Genomic DNA, 22,304 nt, shown 5'->3' on the forward strand with positions numbered 1-22,304 from the left:
ATATAGTTAAGCAAACTTTACTAGGCATGTTGTCAACCAGCACATCCAGTACATGAATAAGGTAAGTAACAATTGGTTTCCGTTTCCTGTGTAACATCAATATGAGTAACATATAGCTACAACACCATTGCCTCATATTGTATCACATTCCAATGATAAAACTGGGGGGGAATGCAATTTCAGAATGTGGGGGGGCATGTCCCCAGTGAAAGTTGCGCCCCTGAGTTCTCTGCAAAGTCAATATGCACGTTGATCTCTTTCCGCAGATTGTCTTTTAATTCTCTCAGTCTGGAGTATTGGTGTTGAATGTTGTACAGTTGTGGCCAAAAGTTTTGAGAATGACACAAATATTAATTTCCACAGTTTGCTGCTTCAGTGTCTTTAGATATTTTTGTCAGATGTTACTATGGAAATCTGAAGTATAATTACAAGCATTTCATAGGTGTCAAAGGCTTTTATTGACAATTACATGAAGTTGATGCAAAGAGTCAATATTTGCAGTGCTGACCCTTCTTTTTCAAGACCTCTGCAATCCGCACTGGCATGCTGTCAATTAACTTCTGGGCCACATCCTGACTGATGGCAGCCCATTCTTGCATAATCAATGCTTGGAGTTTGTCAGAATTTGTGGGTTTTTGTTTGTCCACCCGCCTCTTGAGGATTGACCACAAATTCTCAATGGGATTAAGGTCTGGGGAGTTTCCTGGCCATGGAGCCAAAATATCGAGGTTTTGTTCCCCGAGCCACTTAGTTATCACTTTTGCCTTATGGCAAGGTGCTCCATCGTGCTGGAAAAGGCATTAATCGTCACCAAACTGTTCCTGGATGGTTGGGAGAAGTTGCTCTTGCAGGATTTGTTGGTACCATTCTTTATTCATGGCTGTGTTCTTGGGCAAATTGTGAGTGAGCCCACTCCCTTGGCTGAGAAGCAACCCCACACATGAATGGTCTCAGTATGTTTTACAGTTGGCATGACACAGGACTGATGGTAGCGCTCACCTTGTCTTCTCCGGACAAGCTTTTTTCCGGATGTCACAAACAATCGGAAAGGGGATTCATCAGAGAAAATGACTTTACCCAAGACCTCAGCAGTCCAATCCCTGTACCTTTTGCAGAATATCAGTCTGTCCCTGATGTTTTTCCTGGAGATAAGTGTCTTCTTTGCTGCCCTTTTTGACACCAGGCCATCCTCCAAAAGTCTTCGCCTCACTGTGCATGCAGATGCACTCACACCTGCCTGCTGCCATTCCTGAGCAAGATCTGTACTGATGGTGCCCCGATCCCGCAGCTGAATCAACTTTAGGAGATGGTCCTGGCACTTGCTGGACTTTCTTGGGTGCCCTGAAGCCTTCTTCACAACAATTGAAACGCTCTCCTTGAAGTTCTTGATGATTCGATAAATGGTTGATTTAGGTGCAATCTTACTGGCAGCAATATCCTTGCCTGTGAAGCCCTTTTTGTGCAAAGCAATGATGACGGCACGTGTTTCCTTGCAGGTAACCATGATTGACAGAGGAAGAACAATGATTCCAAGTACCACCCTCCTTTTGAAGCTTCCAGGCTGTTATTCGAACTCAATCAGCATGACAGAGTGATCTCCAGGCTTGTCCTTGTCAACACTCACACCTGTGTTAACGAGAGAATCACTGACATGATGTCAGCTGGTCCTTTTGTGGCAGGGCTGAAATGCAGTGGAAATGTTTTGGGGGGATTCGGTTCATTTGCATGGCAAAGGGGGACTTTGCAATTAATTGCAATTCATCTGATCACTCTTCATAACATTCTGGAGTATATGCAAATTGCCATCATACAAACTGAGGCAGCAGACTTTGTGAAAATGTATATTTGTGTCGTTCTCAAAACTTTTGGCCACGACTGTACACGTGTTTCCCCAACTTCTCTTTCAATCCTTTGGAGAAGTCCTACAGTAGAATATGCAGTGTGCCACACACCTTTTCTTTAACTGTCAAATGTAAAGTGAACTTATCCATGTTTCCCTATTTGTTTTCCCTTTTCTCTCTCTTTAGCTTTGTTTTTCCACTCAAACCACCATGTCTGCTCACCAGCATCAAAGTCAGATGTTTTAAGCTCTTTCGCTTGGCAAAGGGAGCACTCTGTGTACATGCACTCTTTCTTCAGGATCTCACAGCACAAAGACTCAATTAGGTTCTCATTGTTGCTGCAGCTGATCTGTAGTTTGTCCGCCATGAACTGGAGGTTGGCGTGGGTTTTGCAGAGGCATGTGTCTTTATCCTGGACTGTTGGCTTGACAACCCAAAAATGAAGTATTTTGCGGAATTCATAGAAGGACATTTTAATCTCTGAATATTCCCTCTTAAAATTCTGATAAAGGTTCTGAATGGTGCCATTCAACACGCGCCTCTGCTTTTCTTTCTTGCGTGTCCTTTTTCCCTGTTGTTGCTGTACTGTTGACATCACGTTCATAGAATCTAGTGATTTTCTCTTCTGTGGCAGTGCTAATTATGTTACACTGCTTTTTACTGTAGTATTGAAGACTTGTTGGCCTGTTTTCATTTGCGCTCATTTTTTTTGCTGAAAATCCATGTTTGTGTCTTTGACCAGGCCATACTTTCTCAGGATGTTGCCTCTGAGCGTTTTTGAAGCCACTTGTTTGTCCTTGGCACAGCGCCTTTTTTGATACTTTTGCTTTAACTCTGCAATGATGGCATTTTGAAACAATAAAATCCTTTTCAAGTTCTTCGGAGTTCCCTTCATTTTCTGTTTTGTCTTCGTTTTTGGGAATATCGTCTCTCCATTTTCTTCATCAGTTGATCATACCTGTTTTTGTATTTCTCAGTTTTCCGTTAAGCTTTATCAAATTTGACATTTGTCATGTAAAGATCTCTGTTTTTGAGCAACCTCTTCCAACCTTTTTCCTTCCATCAAGTATTCGACTTCTCATTCCTGTTGCAGATGATGAGGAAGGGGTATCAGGGCGTGCATCAGGACAGGTAAGTTAGGGGCAGGTATGATGGCCTCATGTTCTGGCTGCAAGTCATCTGGTGAATAAGGTGTTGTGTTACCTGATAGGTAGGTCGCAATTGCAACTGTTCTCTTTAAAGTCTGTCTTCTATTCCATTGGTTGCATTTCCATTGCCATCTCTTGCTTCTTTGTTCTCGCTTTGTAAGCTCAGAGATAGATTTCACTTCTCCCTTCTGTTGTTTCTTCCAGTATCTCTCCCTGTCTTTTTGCAGATGTTCGTTAAGAATCGTTTTTTATTTTGTTTCTATGTCTGTGACCTCTGTGCTGTTTTATGTGGAATCTTCTAAAAACAAAGAAAAATACTACTTAAGTTTTCCAATTGTGCACACTTTGGAGCATTTTCTAGATTAAAGGAATTTAAAATATGATTAAATAAGCCTAAAGTTTAATAAAAAAAGTTAAAAGTAATAACATAATGGATTTTTGTCATTTCCACCACCTTCTGTAATTTCCACCACAGTTAAGTTTGTGATGAAAATGACTGATGGAAATTATGCTTCTACTGTTTTAGGAAAAAAAATGACATACTGCTTAGCATAATTTGGCTAGTATTACAGCTAGCATATAGTTTACACTAAATACATAAAATATATATATAAATCTAAATTCTACCACAAATTCAAGAAATTTCTAGCTTGTTTGGAAATGACTGACAATAAAAAAATTCTCTACACAAGTAATATTTACCTAGATTTTTCTTCAACTTCTGGAACAACTGTCTCCTGCAGTCATATGCTTCAGTGTCACAATATGTTTCCATGGTAACTAAGTTAACATTCTCGTGACAAAACTTTATTAATGAGGAATTCTTCCTGTCTCTCTCTCTGTCCCCAGAGTGTGCCCATGGCTGGTTTGGGGTGGACTGTGCTCAGCCCTGTGAGTGTTTGAATGGCGGTGTGTGTGACCGCCGCATTGGAGAGTGCAGCTGTGGCCCAGGCTGGGTAGGACAGCACTGTCAGACAGGTAAGGAATAAGAATCCTAACCATGTTACCGTAAAATGACATTCTCCAAGATGGCGTAGCAGCAAGATGTGTTTGTTTTTGTCCCGTGTTTTGTCCCATGTAAATATTCAGATTTTTTCTGTATATATTTCAATCTCTTTTTCCATTTTCGAAGTAAATATACCTTCCTGCAACCCGCCTCACCCTACGTGGTACGGATCTGCTATTTTCTTTAGACCTTATAACTGGAACCTCCATCAGAAGCTAGCTAGCTAATTAGCTACTAGCTATTTAGTCATTGTTAGTCACTGCTAGCAGTCTTTACCTTTAGCACAGACACCAGCCGCTTTAGCCCGGATAGCCCGGATAATATCTGCCCTGAGCATATCGGACTGCTTCCCCCCCCCCCGCTACATCACCGGATTCCTGCCGCAAGCTCTGGACCATTACACCAGATCATCGCAGCTAGCTAGCTGCTACCGAGTGGCTATCGTGGCTAACGCCCTTGTCCAGAAGCAAGCACCAGTTAGCCTGGAGCTAGGCCCATTCCCCCGGCTAGCAACTGAAGTACACCAACTACAATACCTCTCTTGCCAATTGGCCTGGACCCTGAGACACGGAGCCCCGCCGATCCATCACAACTGGTCTGCTGACGTATATCGGCCGATGTGCTCTCAACCGGCCTCTGCGTCGTTGATGTCGGTGAGGACCCAGCTACTAGCCCTGGCCCGCTAACTCTCTGAGCGCCGTGTCTCCCGCTCGCCTAGCGTAGTGACGAAGGCCGAGCGGGTCCCTGTTTGGTCCATTGCCGCTTATCGGACCCTATGATCACTCGGCTACACAGTTGATGCCTACTGGACTGTTCATTAACTTCATATGGCTGCAATCCCGGTGACGGGATGATATGACAACAGCCAGTGAAATTGCAGGGCGCCAAATTCAAAACAACAGAAATCTCATAATTAAAATTCCTCAGACATACATGTTTCCTATACCATTTTAAAAGGTAGTCTTGTTGTTAATCCCACCAAAGTGTCCGATTTCAAATATGCTTTTCAGCGAAAGCACTACAAACGATTATGTTAGGTCACACCAAACCACAATAAGCACAGTGTCACGATCGTTGTAGTGAGGAGACCAAAGCGCAGCGTGATGTGGATACATACTTTTAATAAACGACGAATAAACACGAAGAACACGAAGAACACTAAACAAACTAACAAAACGAACGTGACTGCTATAAACAAAGAGTGCATACATGCAACTTCACAAAGACAATAACCCACAAACTAAACTGGAAAATGGCAACCTAAATAGGATCCCCAATCAGAGACAACGATCAACAGCTGCCTCTGATTGGGAACCAATCTAGGCCACCATAGACCTACATATGCCTAGACTAACTACACACACCTAGACATACATAAACCCTATACAATACCAAAACCCCATAGATATATAAAGCCCCTAGACAAGACAATGAAACACACATGCCACCCTCGTCACACCCTGACCTAACCAAAATAATAAAGAAAACAAAGATAACTAAGGTCAGGGCGTGACACACAGCCATTTTTCCAGCAAAAGATAGCAGTCACAAAAAAGCAGAGATATAGCTAAAATTAATCACTAACCTTTGATGATCTTCATCAGATGACACTCATAGGACTTCATGTTACACAATACATGCATGTTTTGTTTGATAAAGTTCATATTTATATAAAAAAATCGGAGTTTACATTGGCGCGTTACATTCACTAGTTCCAAAAACATCCAGTGATAGTGCATAGCCACATCGTTTCAACAGAAATACTTATCATAAATGTAGATGATAATACAAGTTATACACATTGAATTATAGATATACCTCTCCTTAATGCAACCGCTGTGTCAGATTTCAAAAAAACTTTACGGAAAAAGCAAACAATAATCTGAGACGGAGCTCAGAACAAGAGTCAAATTAGCCGCCATGTTGGAGTCAACAGAAACCAGAAATTACATGATAAATGTTTCCTTACCTTTGATAAACTTCATCAGAATGCAGTCCCAGGAATCCCAGGTCCACAATAAATGCTTGATTTGTTCGATAATGTCCGTTATTTATGTCCATTTAGCTACTTTGGTTATCGCGTTTGGTTAACAATTCCAAAGTCACAAAGCGCGTTCACTAAAACGTGATGAAATGTCCAAAAGTTCCGTAACAGTCAGTAGAAACATGTCAATCGATGTACTGAATCAATCTTTAGAATGTTGTTAACATATACCTTGAATAACGTTCCAACCGGAGAATTACATTGACTTCAGTTGAGCGATGGAACGGAGCTGCCTCTCACGTGAACGCGCATGTTCAATGCGTGGTCACCTCATGGCAGTGATTACTCATTCCTGTCTCCTTCGGCCCCCCTTCACATTAGAGTCATCAGACAAAGTTCTATTGACTGTTGACATCTAGTGGAAGCCGTAGGAAGTGAACACTCATCCATATCTCGCTGTAATGTCAATGGGAGCTTGGTTGAAAAACTACCAGCCTCAGAAAAAATCCAAACAGGAAGTGGAACTTCTCAGGTTTTTGCCTGCCATATGAGTTCTGTTATACTCACAGACATAATTCAAACAGTTTTAGAAACGTCAGAGTGTTTTCTATCCAATACTAATAATAATATGCATATATTAGCAACTGTGACTGAGGAGCAGGCCGTTTACTCTGGGCACCTCTGTGCACCTTTCATCCAAGCTACTCAATACTGCCCCTGCAGCCATAAGAAGTTTTAACACGGTACTTCATTTTGTTTATCTGTCAGCCCCAGCCTCAAACTCAGGCCCTGTGTGTAGCTAACTGAACCTCTCTGCCCATTCATTGCTATTTACCCGTTGTTGTTGTCTTAGCCCTCCCAATGAACACCTGTAATTGCTTTATGCCTCCCTCTAATGTCAATATGCCTTGTATACTGTTGTTTAGGGTAGCTCTCATTGTTTTGTTTTACTGCGGAGCCCCTAGTCCCGCTCTACATGCCTCGGTTAGCTCCCTTGCCCCACCCCCCACACATGCGGAGTCCGCACCTAGCTTAACTGACGTCTCCAAAGATGCAGCCTCTCTCATCGTCACTCAATGCCTAGGTTTACCTCCACTGTACGCACATCCTAGCATGCCCTTGTCGGTGCATTATGCCCTGAATTTGTCCTACTATGCCCAGAAGTTGCTCCTTTTACTCTCTGTTACGAACGTACTAGACGACCAGTTCTTATAGCCTTTAGCCGCACCCTTATCATACTCCTCCTCTGTTCCTCTGGTGATGTAGAGGTTAACCCAGGCCATGTGTGTCCCCAGGCGCTCTCTTTTGTTGACTTCTGTAACTGGAAAGGCCTTGGGTTCATGCATGTTAACATCAGAAGCCTCCTCCCTAAGTTTGCTTTATTCACTGCTTTAGCACACTCCATCAACCCTGATGTCCTAGCCGTGTCAAAATCCTGGCTTAGGAAGGCCACCAAAAATTCTGAAATTTTCATCCCCAATTACAACATTTTCCGTCAAGATAGAACTGCTAAAGGGGGTGGAGTTGCAAGCTACTTTAGAGATAACCTGCAGAGTTCAATCCTACTATCCAGGTCTATGCCCAAATAGTTCGAGCTACTACTTTTAAAAATCCATCTCTCCAGAAATAAGTCACTCACTGTTGCCGCTTTTTACAGACCCCCCTCAGCTCCCAGCTGTGCCCTGGACACCATATGTAAATTGATTGCCCCCCATCTATTGTCAGAGTTTGTACTGTTAGGTGACCTAAACTGGGAAATGCTTAACACCCCGGCCATCCTACAATCTAAGCTAGATGCCCTCAATCTCACACAAATTATCAAGGAATCTACCAGGCACAATCCCAAATCTGTTAAGCACCCTCATAGATATCATCCTGACCAACTTGCCCTCTAAATACACCTCTGCTGTTTTCAACCAGGATCTCAGCGATCACTGCCTCATTGCCTGCATCCGTTATGGGTCCGCGGTCAAACGACCACCCCTCATCACTGTCAAACGCTCCCTAAAACACTTTTGCGAGCAGGCCTTTCTAAACGACCTGGCCCAGGTATCCTGGGAGGATATTGACCTCATCCCGTCAGTAGAGGATGCCCGGTTGTTCTTCAAAAGTGCCTTCCTCAACATCTTAAATAAGCATGCACGTTTAAAAAAATAAGAATAGATATAGCCCTTGGTTAACTCCAGACTTGACTGCCCTTGACCAGCACAAAAACATCCTGTGGCGCACTGCACTAGCTTCGAATAGTCCCTGCGATATGCAACTTTTCAGGGAAGTCTGGAACCAATATACACAGTCAGTTAGGAAAGCAAAGGCTAACTTTTCAAACAGAAATTTGCATCCTGAAGCACTAATTCCAAAAAGTTTTGGGACACTGTCAAGTCCATGGAGAATAATAGCACCTCCTCCCAGCTGCACACTGCACTGAGGCTAGGAAACACTGTCGCCACCGATAAATCCACGATAATCGAGAATTTCAATAAGCATTTCTCTACGGCTGGCCACGGTTTCCACCTGGCTACCCCAACACCAGCCAACAGCTCTGCATCCCTCGCAGCAACTAGCCCAAGCCCCCCCCCCCACCTTCTCCTTCACCCAAATCCAGACCGCTGATGTTCTGAAAGAGCTGCAGAATCTGGATCCCTACAAATCAGCTGGACTAGACAATCTGGACCCTCTCTTCCTAAAATGATCCGCCGCCATTGTCGCAACCCCTATTACCTTTCTGTTCAACCTCTCTTTCATATTGTCTGAGATTCCTAAAGATTAAAAAGCGGCTGTGGTCATCCCCCTCTTCAAAGGGGGAGACACTAGACCCAAACTGTTACAGCCCTATATCCATCCTGCCCTGCCTTTCTAAATTCTTCGAAAGCCAAGTGAACAAACAGATCACCGACCATCTCGAATCCCACCGTACCTTCTCCACTATGCAATCCGGTTTCTGGGCTTGAGCCACGCTCAAGGTCCTAAATGACATCATAACCACCATCGATAAAAAACAGTACTGTGCAGCCGTATTCATCGACCTGGCCAATTCTTATCGGCAGACTCAACAGCCTTCGTTTCTCTAATGACTGCCTCGCTTGGTTCACTAATTACTTCTCAGATAGAGATTCTTTGATCCACCTCTACGCAGACGACACCATTCTGTATACCTCTGGCCCTTCTTTGGACTGTGTTAACAAACCTCCAGACGAGCTTCAATGCCATACAACACTCCTTCCGTGGCCTCCAACTGATCTTAAAAACTAAATGCATGCTCTTCAACCGATCGCTGCCCGCACCCGCCCGCCCGCCTAGCATCACTACTCTGGACGGTTCTGACTTAGAATATGTGGACAACTACAAATACCTAGGTGTCTGGCTAGACTGTAAACTCTCCTTCCAGACTCATATTAAGCATCTCCAATCCAAAATTAAATCTAGAATCGGCTTCCTATTTCACAACAAAGCCTCCTTCACTCATGATGCCAAACATACCCTCGTAAAACTGACTATCCTGTCGATCCTTGACTTTGGCGATGTCATTTACAAAATAGCCTCCAACACTCTACTCAGCAAATTGGATGCAGTCTATCACAGTGCCATCCGTTTTGTCACCAAAGCCCCATATACTACCCATCATTGCGACCTGTATGCTCTCGTTGGCTGGTCCTCGCTACATATTCATCGCCAAACCCACTGGCTCCAGGTCATCTTCAAGTCTTTGCTAGGTAAAGCTCCACCTTATCTCAGCTCACTGGTCAACATAGCAACACCCACACGCTCCAGCAGGTATATTTCACTGGTCATCCCCAAAGCCAACGCCTCTTTTGGCCGCCTTTCCTTCCAGTTCTCTGCTGCCAATGACTGGAACGAATTGCAAAAATCACTGAAGTTGGAGACTTATGGAATCATGTAGTAACCAAAAAAGTGTTTACCAAATCAAAATATATTTTATATTTTACATTCTTCAAAGGAGGCACCCTTTGCCTTGTTTACAGCTTTGCACACTCTTGACAGTCTCTCAATCAGCTTCATGAGGAATGCTTTTCCAACAGTCTTGAAGGATTTCCAACATATTCTGAGCACTTGTTGGGTGCTTTCCCTTCACTCTGCAGTCCAACTCATCCCAAACCATCTCAATTGGGTTGAGGTCAGGTGATTGTGGAGGCCAGGTCATCTGATGCAGGACTCCATCCCTCTCCTTCTTTGTCAAATAGCCCTTACACAGCCTGGCGGTGTGTTGGGTCACTGAAGTTGGAGACTTACAGTATATCTCCCTCACTAACTTCAAGCATCGGCTGTCAGAGTAGCTTACCAATCGCTGCAGCTGTACACAGCCCATCTGTAAATGGCCCATCCAACCAACTGCCTACCTCCTCCCCATATTTGTTTTTTGTTGTTTTCTGCTCTTTTGCACACCAGTATTTCTACCTACACATCCTCATCTGAACATCTATCACTCCAGTGTTAATTGCTCAATTGTAATTACTCTGTTATTTATCTCACCCTCAAGACTTCTCTTGTTCTCATCTCAGCAAGATTATATTGTCCTGCTAACCACCCATCAAGGGTGGATGGCTTCTTTTTTATTCATACTGGTTGGTGGCCTCAAACCATTTACACCTGGCCCACTGGTCAGTCAGTCATCTGGACTCCACAGAGTTCCTGCTTGCTGTGTTGTAGCCTATGTACTTTCACTCTCTTGTTGCACAACATTTCAAAATGCAATCATGTTTTGACCATGGTGCTTACCTACAGAACAGCAAGAAGAACTGCACCTACCTTCAGGCTATGCCAAACCCTACACCCCAATCCGAGTACTCCGTTCTGCCATCTCAGGTCTCTTGACTCTCCCACCCATATGGGAGTGTAGATCCTTCTCAGCCCAGTCCAAGCTCTTCTCTGTCCTGGCACCACAATGGTGGAACCAGCTTCCCCCTGAAGCTAAGACAGCAGAGTCCCTGCCCATCTTCCCGAACACCTCTGAATCCCTACCTCTTCAGAAAGTATCTTAAATAATCTTGCTCCTCACCTCCACCCCCCACCCCCCCCAAAAATGCGGAACCTGCACTTGAAGGCAAAGGTGGCTACTTTGAAGATTCTCAAAATAGAAAATATATTTTGATTTGTTTATCACTTTTTTGGTTACTACATGATTCCATATGTGTCATTTCATAGTTTTGATGTCTTCACTATAGAAAATAGTAAAAATAAAGAAAACTCATGGAATGTGTAGGTGTGTCCAAACTGAATTGGTACTGTAGACATAAATTACATGGCTTTGCTAACAGCAATATTATTTAGAGTTAGCACTCTAGCTAACCACTTTCTCAGGTGGCGAATTAGCCCCAAATTAATTAGCCTATGTGATATTTCCAGTTAGCAATGAGTACTCCTCCAAATTCTAGGGCTGTGGTATGACAGCAGAGCTGCCTATCGACTAGACAGGCGGGGTTCCCACTACAGGCCGCTTTTAGTCAGCGAGCAGCCACACTCCTCCAGCGGGTGAGCCTCACACTGCCTCGTCACACTTCTCCCAACTGGCGGCACTACAGATGCCCGTCGGAGCAAGCTGATGCTTATTTTATATATATATTTATTTATTTTATATACACTACCGTTCAAAAGTTTGGGGTACTTAGAAATGTCCTTGTTTTGAAAGAAAAGCATTTTTTTGTCCATTAAAATAACATCAAATTGAAATACAGTGTAGACATGGTTAATGTTGTAAATGACTATTGTAGCTGGAAACGGCAGATTTTTTATGGAATATCTACATAGGCGTACAGAGGCCCATTATCAGCAACCATCACTCCTGTGTTCCAATGGCACGTTGTGTTAGCTAATCCAAGTTGATAATTTTAAAAGGCTAATTGAGCATTAAAAACCCTTTTGCAATTATGTTAGCACAGCTGAAAACTGTTGTTCTGATTAAAGAAGCAATAAAACTGGCCTTCTTTAGAGTAGTTGAGTATCTGGAGCATCAGCATTTGTGGGTTCGATTACAGGCTCAAAATGGCCAGAAACAAAGTACTTTCTTCTGAAACTCATCAGTCTATTCTTGTTCAGAGAGATGAAGGCTGTTCCATGCGAGAAATTGCCAAGAAACTGAAGATCTCGTACAGCGCTGTGTACTACTCCCTTCACAGAACAGCGCAAACTGGCTCTAACCAGAATAGAAAGAGTGGGAGGCCCCGGTGCACAACTGAGCAAGAGGACAAGTACATTAGAGTGTCTAGTTTGAGAAACAGAAGACTCACAAGTCCTCAACTGGTAGTTTCATGAAATAGTACCCGCAAAACACCGGTCTCAATGTCAACAGTGAAGAGGCGACTCCGGGATGCTGGCCTTCTAGGCAGAGTTCCTCTGTTCAGTGTCTGTGTTCTTTTCCCCATCTTAATTTTTTATTTCTATTGGCCAGTCTGAGATATGGCTTTTTCTTTGCAACTCTGCCTAGAACTTTGCAGCTCTACCTAGAAGGCCAGCATCCCGGAGTCGCCTCTGTTTAGAGCCAGTTTGCACTGTTCTTTACATGGTGCGTTTATATTTTTGTTCAGGTGGGTCATGTTTCGGAGGACGCATGAACCGACCTTCGCCTCTCCCGAGCCCTTTGGGGAGTTGCAGCGATGAGACAAGGTCGGATTCACAAAATTTGGGAGAAAAAGGGGGTAAAGAAAAATGGTTGTCTGTTTTGCATGTTTTTTTGGAATTAATACGTGTCACATATCAGTTTGCAAACAATGTAAAAAAATACGTATTGTTAATAAAGCCGCAAACAAACATGGTCTCTTTTTTTGCATTCTGCTTTCTTGAGAAAGGCATCTCCAAAATGCAGGTGTTTCAGCCTAGCTCAGTGCTTTCTTTGGTGGAGGGGCAGCCAGCGGAAAATACAGAGCGTAGGGGTTGGCAATCTTCTCGTGTTGCCCCGTGATTGGCTCAGTGTTCTGTCACTCATGGGGACACTACGTCACCGCAAAATCTACAGGGAGAGCTTGACCCTGCTGGTCATCTATGAACGTTTGAACATCTTGGCCATGTACTGTTATAATCTCCACCCGGCACAGCCAGAAGAGGATTGGCCACACCTCAGAGCCTGGTTCCTCTCTAGGTTTCTTCCTAGGTTCCTGCCTTTCTAGGCAGTTTTTCCTAGCCACCGTGCTTTTACATCTGCATTGCTTGCTGTTTGTGGTTTTAGGCTGGGTTTCTGTACAGCACTTTGTGACATCGGCTGAAGTAAAAAGGGCTTTATAACTAAATGTTATTGATTGATTGATTGATTGATTGATTGATTGATTGATTGATTGAACGTTCAAGCCCCCTTGGGTGCTGCCATATATTTACATTAGAAGTGCCCATCCAAGAAGGCTCAAGGTAATTGGGCACAGATAAAATGACGTCAAATCACGTTATATCTAAGTTATATCATAGCTTTGATTGGACATGTCACCATCATACTTTCAAAATCTTAGTTAGCAAGCTAGACAGGCAGTCATCATCATGAATCAAGTTGACAATCTAATCCTTGTCATATGAAGAGAAATTATAGATGAAACGTATCGGTGCTCATCGGCCATTGGACATCAACATTACACAAGTTTGAAATCGCAAATTCAACAATGAGTGGTTTGTTAGGAATCAGTGGCTAACTGCAAGCGTTGCAAAGCAATCCCTATTTGGCTTCCCCTGCCTGCTATTCGGTGGAGAGTGTGTGTGGTCGAAGTCTGGGTTTAATGGTATCTTTTCCAAGCTTAAAAATATAAACATTCACATGCAACACCACGGGTCAGACAAGGTTGAATACATTGGCCATGCTGTCAAGCCAGAATGACTTCTGCCACGGTCAAAACGCCTGAAAACTCGGAACTCGGAAATCTCAGACTTCAGTGAGTTCAAAACAACAGGGAACTCGGAAAAAAACAAGCTCCGACTGGGAAAATACGTTTTGAACGTCTTCCAACTCGGAATTCCATGTCGGGAACTCTGGCATCTTTCTAGAGCTCCAACCTGAAGATCACTGACGTCATGATTCAACCTTGTTTTTTTCTGAGTTCCCAGTTGTCTTGAAAGCACCATCAATAGCAAAGAATGACAGACTTTGATGACAAAGATGACAAAACTTGCCCACATGAAGGACCGCCGCGCCACAAATGTGAGTCCAGAAAATGTCTTGTATGCTGCTGCATAAGTGATGCAAGATGCCAGGGGGATACGTACACTGTAGCTAAGAAAGTAATACTAAGTGTATGTTGTGTAGTAAGATGTTAGTAGCCCATGTGTCTCACCCTAATAATTTGGTCTCTTTCCTTCTCAGAACTTAGCCTTCTGTTCTGACTTGGTGGTGCACATGTAGCCTAAAGCCTGTTTTAGAGAAATGTCATCATTTAATATTGTAAGAGCTTTCATTGTCTGTTTATATGCCCTCTTTTATTTATCCTGCGGTTCTGAGTTGGTGAACAGGGAAAATACTGTAAGAACTTCCCACGTTCTGAATTCTGTCGCAGTACATTTAAAAAGTGCCGAACAAATAGTTGCACTGACTACGTCCGTCTTAATGTCTTTATCAACATTAATGTCTTTATCAAAATCACGGATTGCCTCTTATCCGCTCATTGTTCCCTTATGCCATAGTTTGTACGTCTCAATTGTCAGTAGAAACCACATTTGTTTAAGCAAGTCAGCCATATCAGTTATGTTTTTTAAAAAGGCAGTAAATGAGATGTGTTGTCTAGTGCCTTTGCTGGCATGCATCCCCACAAATAATGTTGAGTTTGCCCCACCAAGATTGACATGCTAAAATCGACACTGGTCATGGAGATGGTGCTTTTTGGTACAGTTGAAAAGCCAGCATTTAAAGAAATGCTGCAGGAACTTGACAAACAGTTACCGTCGAGGAGATACTTTTTCCAAACAGCTGTTCCCAATTTGTATGAGAAAGTAATGGAAGAAATTCTCCAAGAACTCAAGGACATACCCAATTTCTCTCTCACAACAGATATGTGGTCTAGTGCAACCATGACCCCGTACATGAGCCTGACTGATCACCACATCTCGAGTAATTGGTCTCTCAAGTCCCCCTGGGAAGACTTATGTGACAGCATCGTCAGTTAAGCCCATTCTTCAACTTTTAATGGGACAAATTCTCTCTCCAAACCCCCACGACTCCAAGCTCACAAGAAATATAAAAATGAAGATGGGCAGTGTATTGCAGGACAAGTACAGAGCACTGGAACTACAGGGACTTTTGTCAAAGGCCTCCCTTCTCGATCCCCGGTACAAAAGCTGCAGGAGAGATAGCTTGGGGGACACGAAAGAAACCCTAGGCCTGCTTGGAACTGGGGGCAGCACTCAGAGTCGGCGCTAGTGGTGCCGCTGCCACTACGGATGGGTATGGCTGTGCACCTCCCCCATCTAAAAAGAGGAATCTAGGGGATCTTGTCTAGGATGAGTGTGCCGCTAGCGGCACTCCCCCCCCACCCCCACTGAAAAACCAGTGCCGCGAAATTCAAAAAAAATATTTTTTTAAAATATTTAACTTTCACACATTAAAGTCCAATACAGCTAATGAAAGACACAGATCTTGTGAATCCAGTCAACATGTCCGATTTTTAAAATGTTTTACAGGGAAGACACAATATGTAAAGATGTACATCTATTACCTAAAAACACATTAGCATAATCCACCATCTTTTATTTGTCCACCAACACCAGTAGCTATCACCAATTCGGCTAAACTAAGATATTTATAGCCCCTAACCAAGAAAAAAACTCATTAGATGACAGTCTGATAACATATTTATGGTATGGGATAGGTTTTGTTAGAAAAAAGTGCATATTTCAGGTAGATGGCATAGGTTACAATTGCACCCACCGTCACAAATGGAATAGAAAAACTACTTAGAGCAACGTGTTTACCTACTTACTAATCATCAAACATTTCGTAAAAATACACAGCATACACGAATCGAAAGACACAGATCCTGTGAATACAGACAATATTTCAGATTTTCTAAGTGTCTTACAGCGAAAACACAATAAATCGTTATATTAGCATAGCACATAGCACATAGCAGCCCAGCATTGATTCTAGCCAAAGTGAGTGATAAAAGTCAACATCGCCAAAATATATTAATTTTTTCACTAACCTTCTCAGAATTCTTCAGATGACACTCCTGTAACATCATATTACACAATCCATATAGAGTTTGATCGAAAATGTTTATATTTAGCCACCAAAATCATGGTTAGACAATGTGAAATGTAGCTCAGCTGGTCAGAAAATGTCCTTGCGCCACTTAGACAGTGATCTACTCTTATACATAAATACTCATAAACGTGACTAAAAAATATAGGGTGGACAGGGATTGATAGACAATTTAATTCTTAATACAATTGCGGAATTACATTTTTTAATTTATCCTTACTTTTCAATACAGTTTGCGCCAAGCGAAGCTACGTCAAAAAACATGGCGTCCTAAGCCACTAAAATTTTTCGACAGAAACACGATTTATCATAATAAAAATGTCCTACTTTGAGCTGTTCTTCCATCAGTATCTTGGGCAAAGGATCCTTTCTTGGGAGTAATCGTCTTTTGGTGGAAAGCTGTCCTCTTGCCATGTGGAAATGCCAACTGCGTTCGGGATGAACTGGAAGCGTGCCCAGCTATTCACAGCGTTAAAGAAATAAATGTCCCAAAATCGCACTAAACGGATATAAATTGCTATAAAACGCTTTAAATTAACTACCTTATGATGTTTTTAACTCCTATAACGAGTAAAAACATGACCGGAAAAATATAACAGGCTAAACTAACGCTTGGAAAAATAGCAGGTCGATGTCCTCCACGCGCATGACGCAGCTGCAAAGGAGCTCCTACCTACAGGGTTTTTTTATTTATAGGGCCTGTGAACGCGCAATCGACCCCATTCAAATCGTCATCACGTAAAGGCATCCAGGGGAAGACGTAAGCAGTGTCCGTATAGTCATAGCAATAACAGTGCCCTTTTAACTGACTCCAGAACAGTGGCCAAAATTTCTGAAATCTGACTCCATGTCAGGGAAATTGCTGTAGAATGGGCTCTGTTCCACTTAGAGACAAAATTTCAACTCCTATAGAAACTATAGACTGTTTTCTATCCAATAATAATAATAATATGCATATTGTACGATCAAGGATTTTGTGGGAAGCCGTTTCAAAAATTACACGATTAGCATAAATAGTCACAACAGCGCCCCCATCCTCAACAGGTTAAGAAGGAAATGGGCCCTCTAAGCTTAACTCCGCCACCCTTGATAGTGCGCTGTGACACCAAGATGATGCACTATTTGAAAGAGGAGGTACCGGACGCATCAGATGACCCTCTGTCATGGTGGCGGGATAAACACTCTAGCTTTTCTTTCTTGGCTCAACTTGCCAAGAAGTCCATGTGCATTTGCGCAACCAAATCCGGACGTGATTTGGAGTCCCATAGGGTGGCGCACAATTGGCCCAGCTCAAGGAGGAGGAAGACTTAAAAGCTCCTAGGCTAACTTTAGTGTGTGCCATAGGCCTTCTACAACTGACTGTAGCCTAACAATAGACAATAGCTTTGTGAGTGCATGGCACATCTTTCTTTTTACAATTTGTTTATGAGAGATAATAGGCCCTATTGCCTTTTTTATAGCTTCAACTTTGAGTGCAGTAGCCTACCATAGCCCTCTTTTTGCTTTTTCATTCAACAATTTGTTTATAAGAACAAAGTAGAATTTTTCTTCCTATTTTTAAAAAGGTTTAGGACTATATTTATTTGCACTCTCTTGCTCTGTTTTAAAAAATATATATTTTCTATTTTTTATTATTATTATTATTTTGAAGTGTTAGCCTATACTAACGCCTAAGTACAGGTACTTTTTGTTGCAATGCTAATGTCTTTATATCACCCCAGTAAACATGCACACCTTTGGCCGACGTATCAAAATCTTTAGTTAATATGTAGTTCAGAGAGCGTTTGCACATTGGGAAGACGTCACCGAGACATCAGAATAGACAGAATAGTCTTGACAATAAGCAAACTATGCCTAAACTGCATCTTCCCAAAGTATCCTGTATACATTGTGCCTATGTTGTGCAGATCGATGTGTGCTATCTGTACATTGCTTTCTGGTGCTTTTTAACTATTTCAATCAATAAAATTCACATTTTTAAACAGTGAATGTGTTTGTGTATGCTTAATCCCAACAGCAACAACAGCGTAGTAGATGGTCTTTGATAATGGTGATGGTGGTAGTAGCCTATAGAAAGCTTTTGTCTCCAAGCCAAGGGTAAGAGCTACGTCTTGCGGTTCAATATGAGAAGCAGCAGTGCAGAGGAGCATAAGCATTTTGACAGCAGTTCAACATGTTTTTGTTTTTTGTGCACTTGTGTCCTAAACAGCGTGTGAGGCTGGCCTGTTTGGCCCAGGGTGTGAGGAGCGGTGTCGATGTAGCCATGGGGATGTGTGTGACCAAGTCAGCGGTGTGTGTTTGTGTCCTCCTGGCTGGAGGGGACCCAAGTGTGACAGAGGTAAGGCCAGAATGCTGATCTAGGATCAGTCTAGCCTTTTAAATCATAATGAATAAGATTACATGGACAGGGGATACCTGATCATACATCAGCAAACCTACTCAGAGGCGCTTTATAAATACTGGTCCTGATATATAGTAAAATATGAATGTATAGTAACTATTTATTACAAGGACCTGTATATACTGTAAATCACAATAGACTATGCATTGACCTCATTGAACATATGTAATTTCCCTGTTCACCACAGCCTGTTTACCTGGCTCCTATGGGAATGACTGTCTGAGCTACTGTAACTGTCCCCACGGCACTTCCTGTAACCATGTGTCTGGCAAATGTGGCTGTCCCCCTGGATTCACTGGCAATGGCTGTGAGCAAAGTGAGTGACTTGGGGAAGCTGAAGGATAGTGAAGATGTGTTGTGTATTGTACTGTTTTTCTTGTTTTGTGTTGCATTGAACAAAATAACAGACTCTGCAATGACACATGCAATGATTAGAAATCAGCTGTTTAGCAACCTAACAAGTTAGCATTAGTTTGGTGATAGATTGTGGTGTGTCATAGTGTATTAAGTGCCTGTAGAGGGAGCTCTGGTCTAGCCTAGAAGCTAGAGCCAGAGGGATAGGAGAATAGAGTAATAGAGAACAGAATGCTATGGCCATGTTTGAATAGTTCAGAAATGTATCCTTAGTTCCTTGAGGTAAGTACAGATCTAGTATGCTTTCACCATCAACAATCCAACCATTGCAGATCTATGATAACCTCAAGGAAATTAGGAAGGAAGGATGCATTTCTGAGGTATTCGAACAGGGCCTATGAGGTAGATATGCATTGTATGTAATGGTGGTGCTGCATGAAATGACAGTAAATATACATGTTTTCTTATTTCCAGCTACAGTAGGCATACAGAACATTTGGAAAGTACTCAGACCCCTTGACCTTTTCCACATTTTGTTACATTACAGCCTTATTCTAAAATGGACTAAATAGATTTTTTCCCTCATCAGTCTACACACAATACCCCAAAATGACAAAGCAAAAACATTTTTTTTTTTTAAATGTTTGCACATTTATTAAAAATATAAACAGAAATATGTTATTTACATAAGTATTCAGATCCTTTGCTGTGAAATTGAGCTCAGGTGCATCTTGTTTCTATAGAGATGTTTCTACAACTTGAATGGAGTCCTGTGGTAAATTCAATTGATTTGGCATGATTTGGAGAAACAAGATTCTCTGGTCTGAAGAAACCAAAACGGAACTCTGGAGGAAACATGGCACCATCCCTACGGAGAAGCACGGTGTTGGCAGCATCATGCTGTGGGGATGTTGTTCAGCGGCAGGGACTGGGAGACTAGTCAGGATCGAGGCAAAGATGAATGGATCAAAGTACAGAGAGATCCTTGATGAAAACCTGCTCCAGAGTGCTAAAGACCTCAGACTAGGGCGAAGGTTCACCTTCCAACAGGACAACGACCCTAAGCACACAGCCAAGACAACGCAGAAGTGGCTTCTGGACAAGTCTCTAAATGTCCTTGAGTGGCCCAGCCGGAGCCTGGACTTGAACCCTATCGAACATCTCTGGAGAGACCTGAAAATAGCTGTGCAACGATGCTCCCCATCCAACCTGACAGAGCTTGACAAGGATCTGCAGAGAAGAATGGGAGAAACTCCCCAAATACAGGTGTGCCTAGCTTGTAGCGTCATACCCAATAAGACTTGAGGCTGTAATCACTACCAACGGTGCTTAATTTTTAATAAATTTACTAACATTTCTAAAAACCTGTTTTTGTATTGTCATTGTGAGGTAGATTGATGAGAAGAAAAAAAACTATTGAATCCATTTTAGAATAGGGCTGTAACGTAACAAAATGTGGAAAAAGTCAAGTGTTCTGAATACTTCAGAATGCACTGTACCTTTGTTGTATGGGAGTTGATGTGTGTGTCGTGTGTTTCTCTGCCAGTATGCCAACCTGGCACGTATGGGCTGAACTGTAACCAGGTGTGCCAGTGCTCTGGCACCAACCAGCTGTGCCACCCTGTCACCGGCCTCTGCTTCTGCGCCCCGGGTTACCATGGCAACAACTGTGATCAAGGCAACCACCCCACACACATACACAGACAGACACACACTTCCTTAACCAAGTCACAAAGGAATTCCACTGTTGAAAGTTTGTTAGCTTACAATAGTCATAGTTAGGTTCAGGAGTTTTTCCACAATGTGACCTGATTAGGAAAAACTCTTGGCCCTAGTTATGACATCAGCTGATCAGAAGAAACCGTTGCTCTTACCAGTAGGTAATGTTTTAACCATAATAACTACCACAACTACGTCCTGTGTGTGTTTGCCTCGACAGAGTGTGACATGGGACGGTATGGCCCAAACTGTGAACGCCCGTGCCAGTGTCTGAATGCCGGTGTGTGCCATACCACCACGGGCACCTGTCAGTGCCCATCGGGGTACATTGGAGCAGACTGCAACACCAGTGAGTATCAAAGTGTGCCAGGGGAATGGGCATATCCATAGGCTATTGACAGAAGGAGGGGAGAGTGGACATTTACATATAATACATTGATATGTGCATAGTATTTAGTTCAACATTAGAAAGTAAAATGGTAATTGCATGTATTTTTGATCAGTACCATATAACATTTGGTATGGTCTCCTCTCTTTCCCCTATCTTTTCCTATGGTTCTACCAGCATGCCCATCAGGGCGCTATGGGCAGGACTGTGCCAGGGTGGCCCTGTGTGGCGAGGGGGCACGAAGTGACCCAGAGACGGGCAGGTGTGTGTGCAAGGCGGGCCAGCGGGGAGAAGACTGCAGACAGGGTAACACGCACACATATTTCTGTTTATTCTTGCTCACTCATTGTGAGTGTAATCAATGTAATAATCCACCCCGTCAAGTTTTATTGACATTCTATAGTATGTGTGTGTGTGTGTGTGTGTGTGTCAGGTTGTGCCCAGGGCTGGTATGGGGAAGACTGTGGTCAGCACTGTAACTGCAGTAACGGTGGTGTGTGTGAACTGGTCTCTGGAGGCTGTACCTGCGGACTAGGCTGGACCGGACCCAGCTGTGATACAGGTGACCTGACTATACATACTATTTTAAATCTTTCAATGTCTTTGCTTATTTGCTTAATCCAACCTGGAGTGCCAGGTAGGTGATGTTTGCAGAGACATTTATATTGGTTCAATTGCATCAGAAAGCTCAATCAAGCACATACACAGTATTTCATTTATTTCAAATAGTATTTAAACCCCTGTCGTGACAACCATGTCAACAGCTCACATTTCACATTTACCTCGTTGTGTTGTTTTGTGAATTGATGTGAAGACTCCATTTGAGTGCCCCTGATATCATGAACCCGTGACACCATTCCATTGCTTACCCATGACAAGGTTTTGTATGTGTTTTCTGTTGCTTGGTCATTCAGAGTGCCCATCAGGGAGTTACGGAGCCAACTGCAAACTGCGGTGTGATTGTCATAACAACGGGACGTGTGACAGAGTGACGGGAGAGTGCCAGTGTGACCCGGGATACTATGGTCACCTGTGTGAACATGGTGAGGCAGGGCCATTCAGTTTGTCTGATGTCCTGTTGTTCTGTTTGATGTTCTAAAGTTCTAATATTCTGTCTGATGTTCTAATGTTCTGTCTAGCCTGCCCTGCTGGTTTCTATGGCCACCGCTGTCAGCGCCAGTGTAAGTGCCGAGGCCTCGCCCCCTGTGACCCAAGCACAGGGCACTGTCTCTGCCCTACTGGTTACCATGGATACCACTGTGAGAAAGGTGAAAGGC

General features: G+C 43.0%; 1 protein-coding gene across 1 annotated transcript in view; it reads left to right on the forward strand.

Moving 5' to 3' along the window:
• Positions 1-22,304, forward strand: part of LOC120058686 (multiple epidermal growth factor-like domains protein 6) — a 67,494-nt gene that overhangs the window by 39,425 nt on the left and 5,765 nt on the right. The window contains exons 22-30 of the mRNA XM_039007430.1: positions 3,839-3,967; positions 18,375-18,503; positions 18,754-18,882; positions 20,467-20,598; positions 20,860-20,988; positions 21,205-21,333; positions 21,461-21,589; positions 21,942-22,070; positions 22,167-22,295. Coding sequence (XP_038863358.1) covers positions 3,839-3,967; positions 18,375-18,503; positions 18,754-18,882; positions 20,467-20,598; positions 20,860-20,988; positions 21,205-21,333; positions 21,461-21,589; positions 21,942-22,070; positions 22,167-22,295 — 1,164 coding nt within the window. The remainder of the gene's footprint in view (positions 1-3,838; positions 3,968-18,374; positions 18,504-18,753; positions 18,883-20,466; positions 20,599-20,859; positions 20,989-21,204; positions 21,334-21,460; positions 21,590-21,941; positions 22,071-22,166; positions 22,296-22,304) is intronic.

This window comes from Salvelinus namaycush, chromosome 14 (genome assembly GCF_016432855.1).
Source record: "Salvelinus namaycush isolate Seneca chromosome 14, SaNama_1.0, whole genome shotgun sequence".
NCBI lineage: Eukaryota > Metazoa > Chordata > Actinopteri > Salmoniformes > Salmonidae > Salvelinus > Salvelinus namaycush.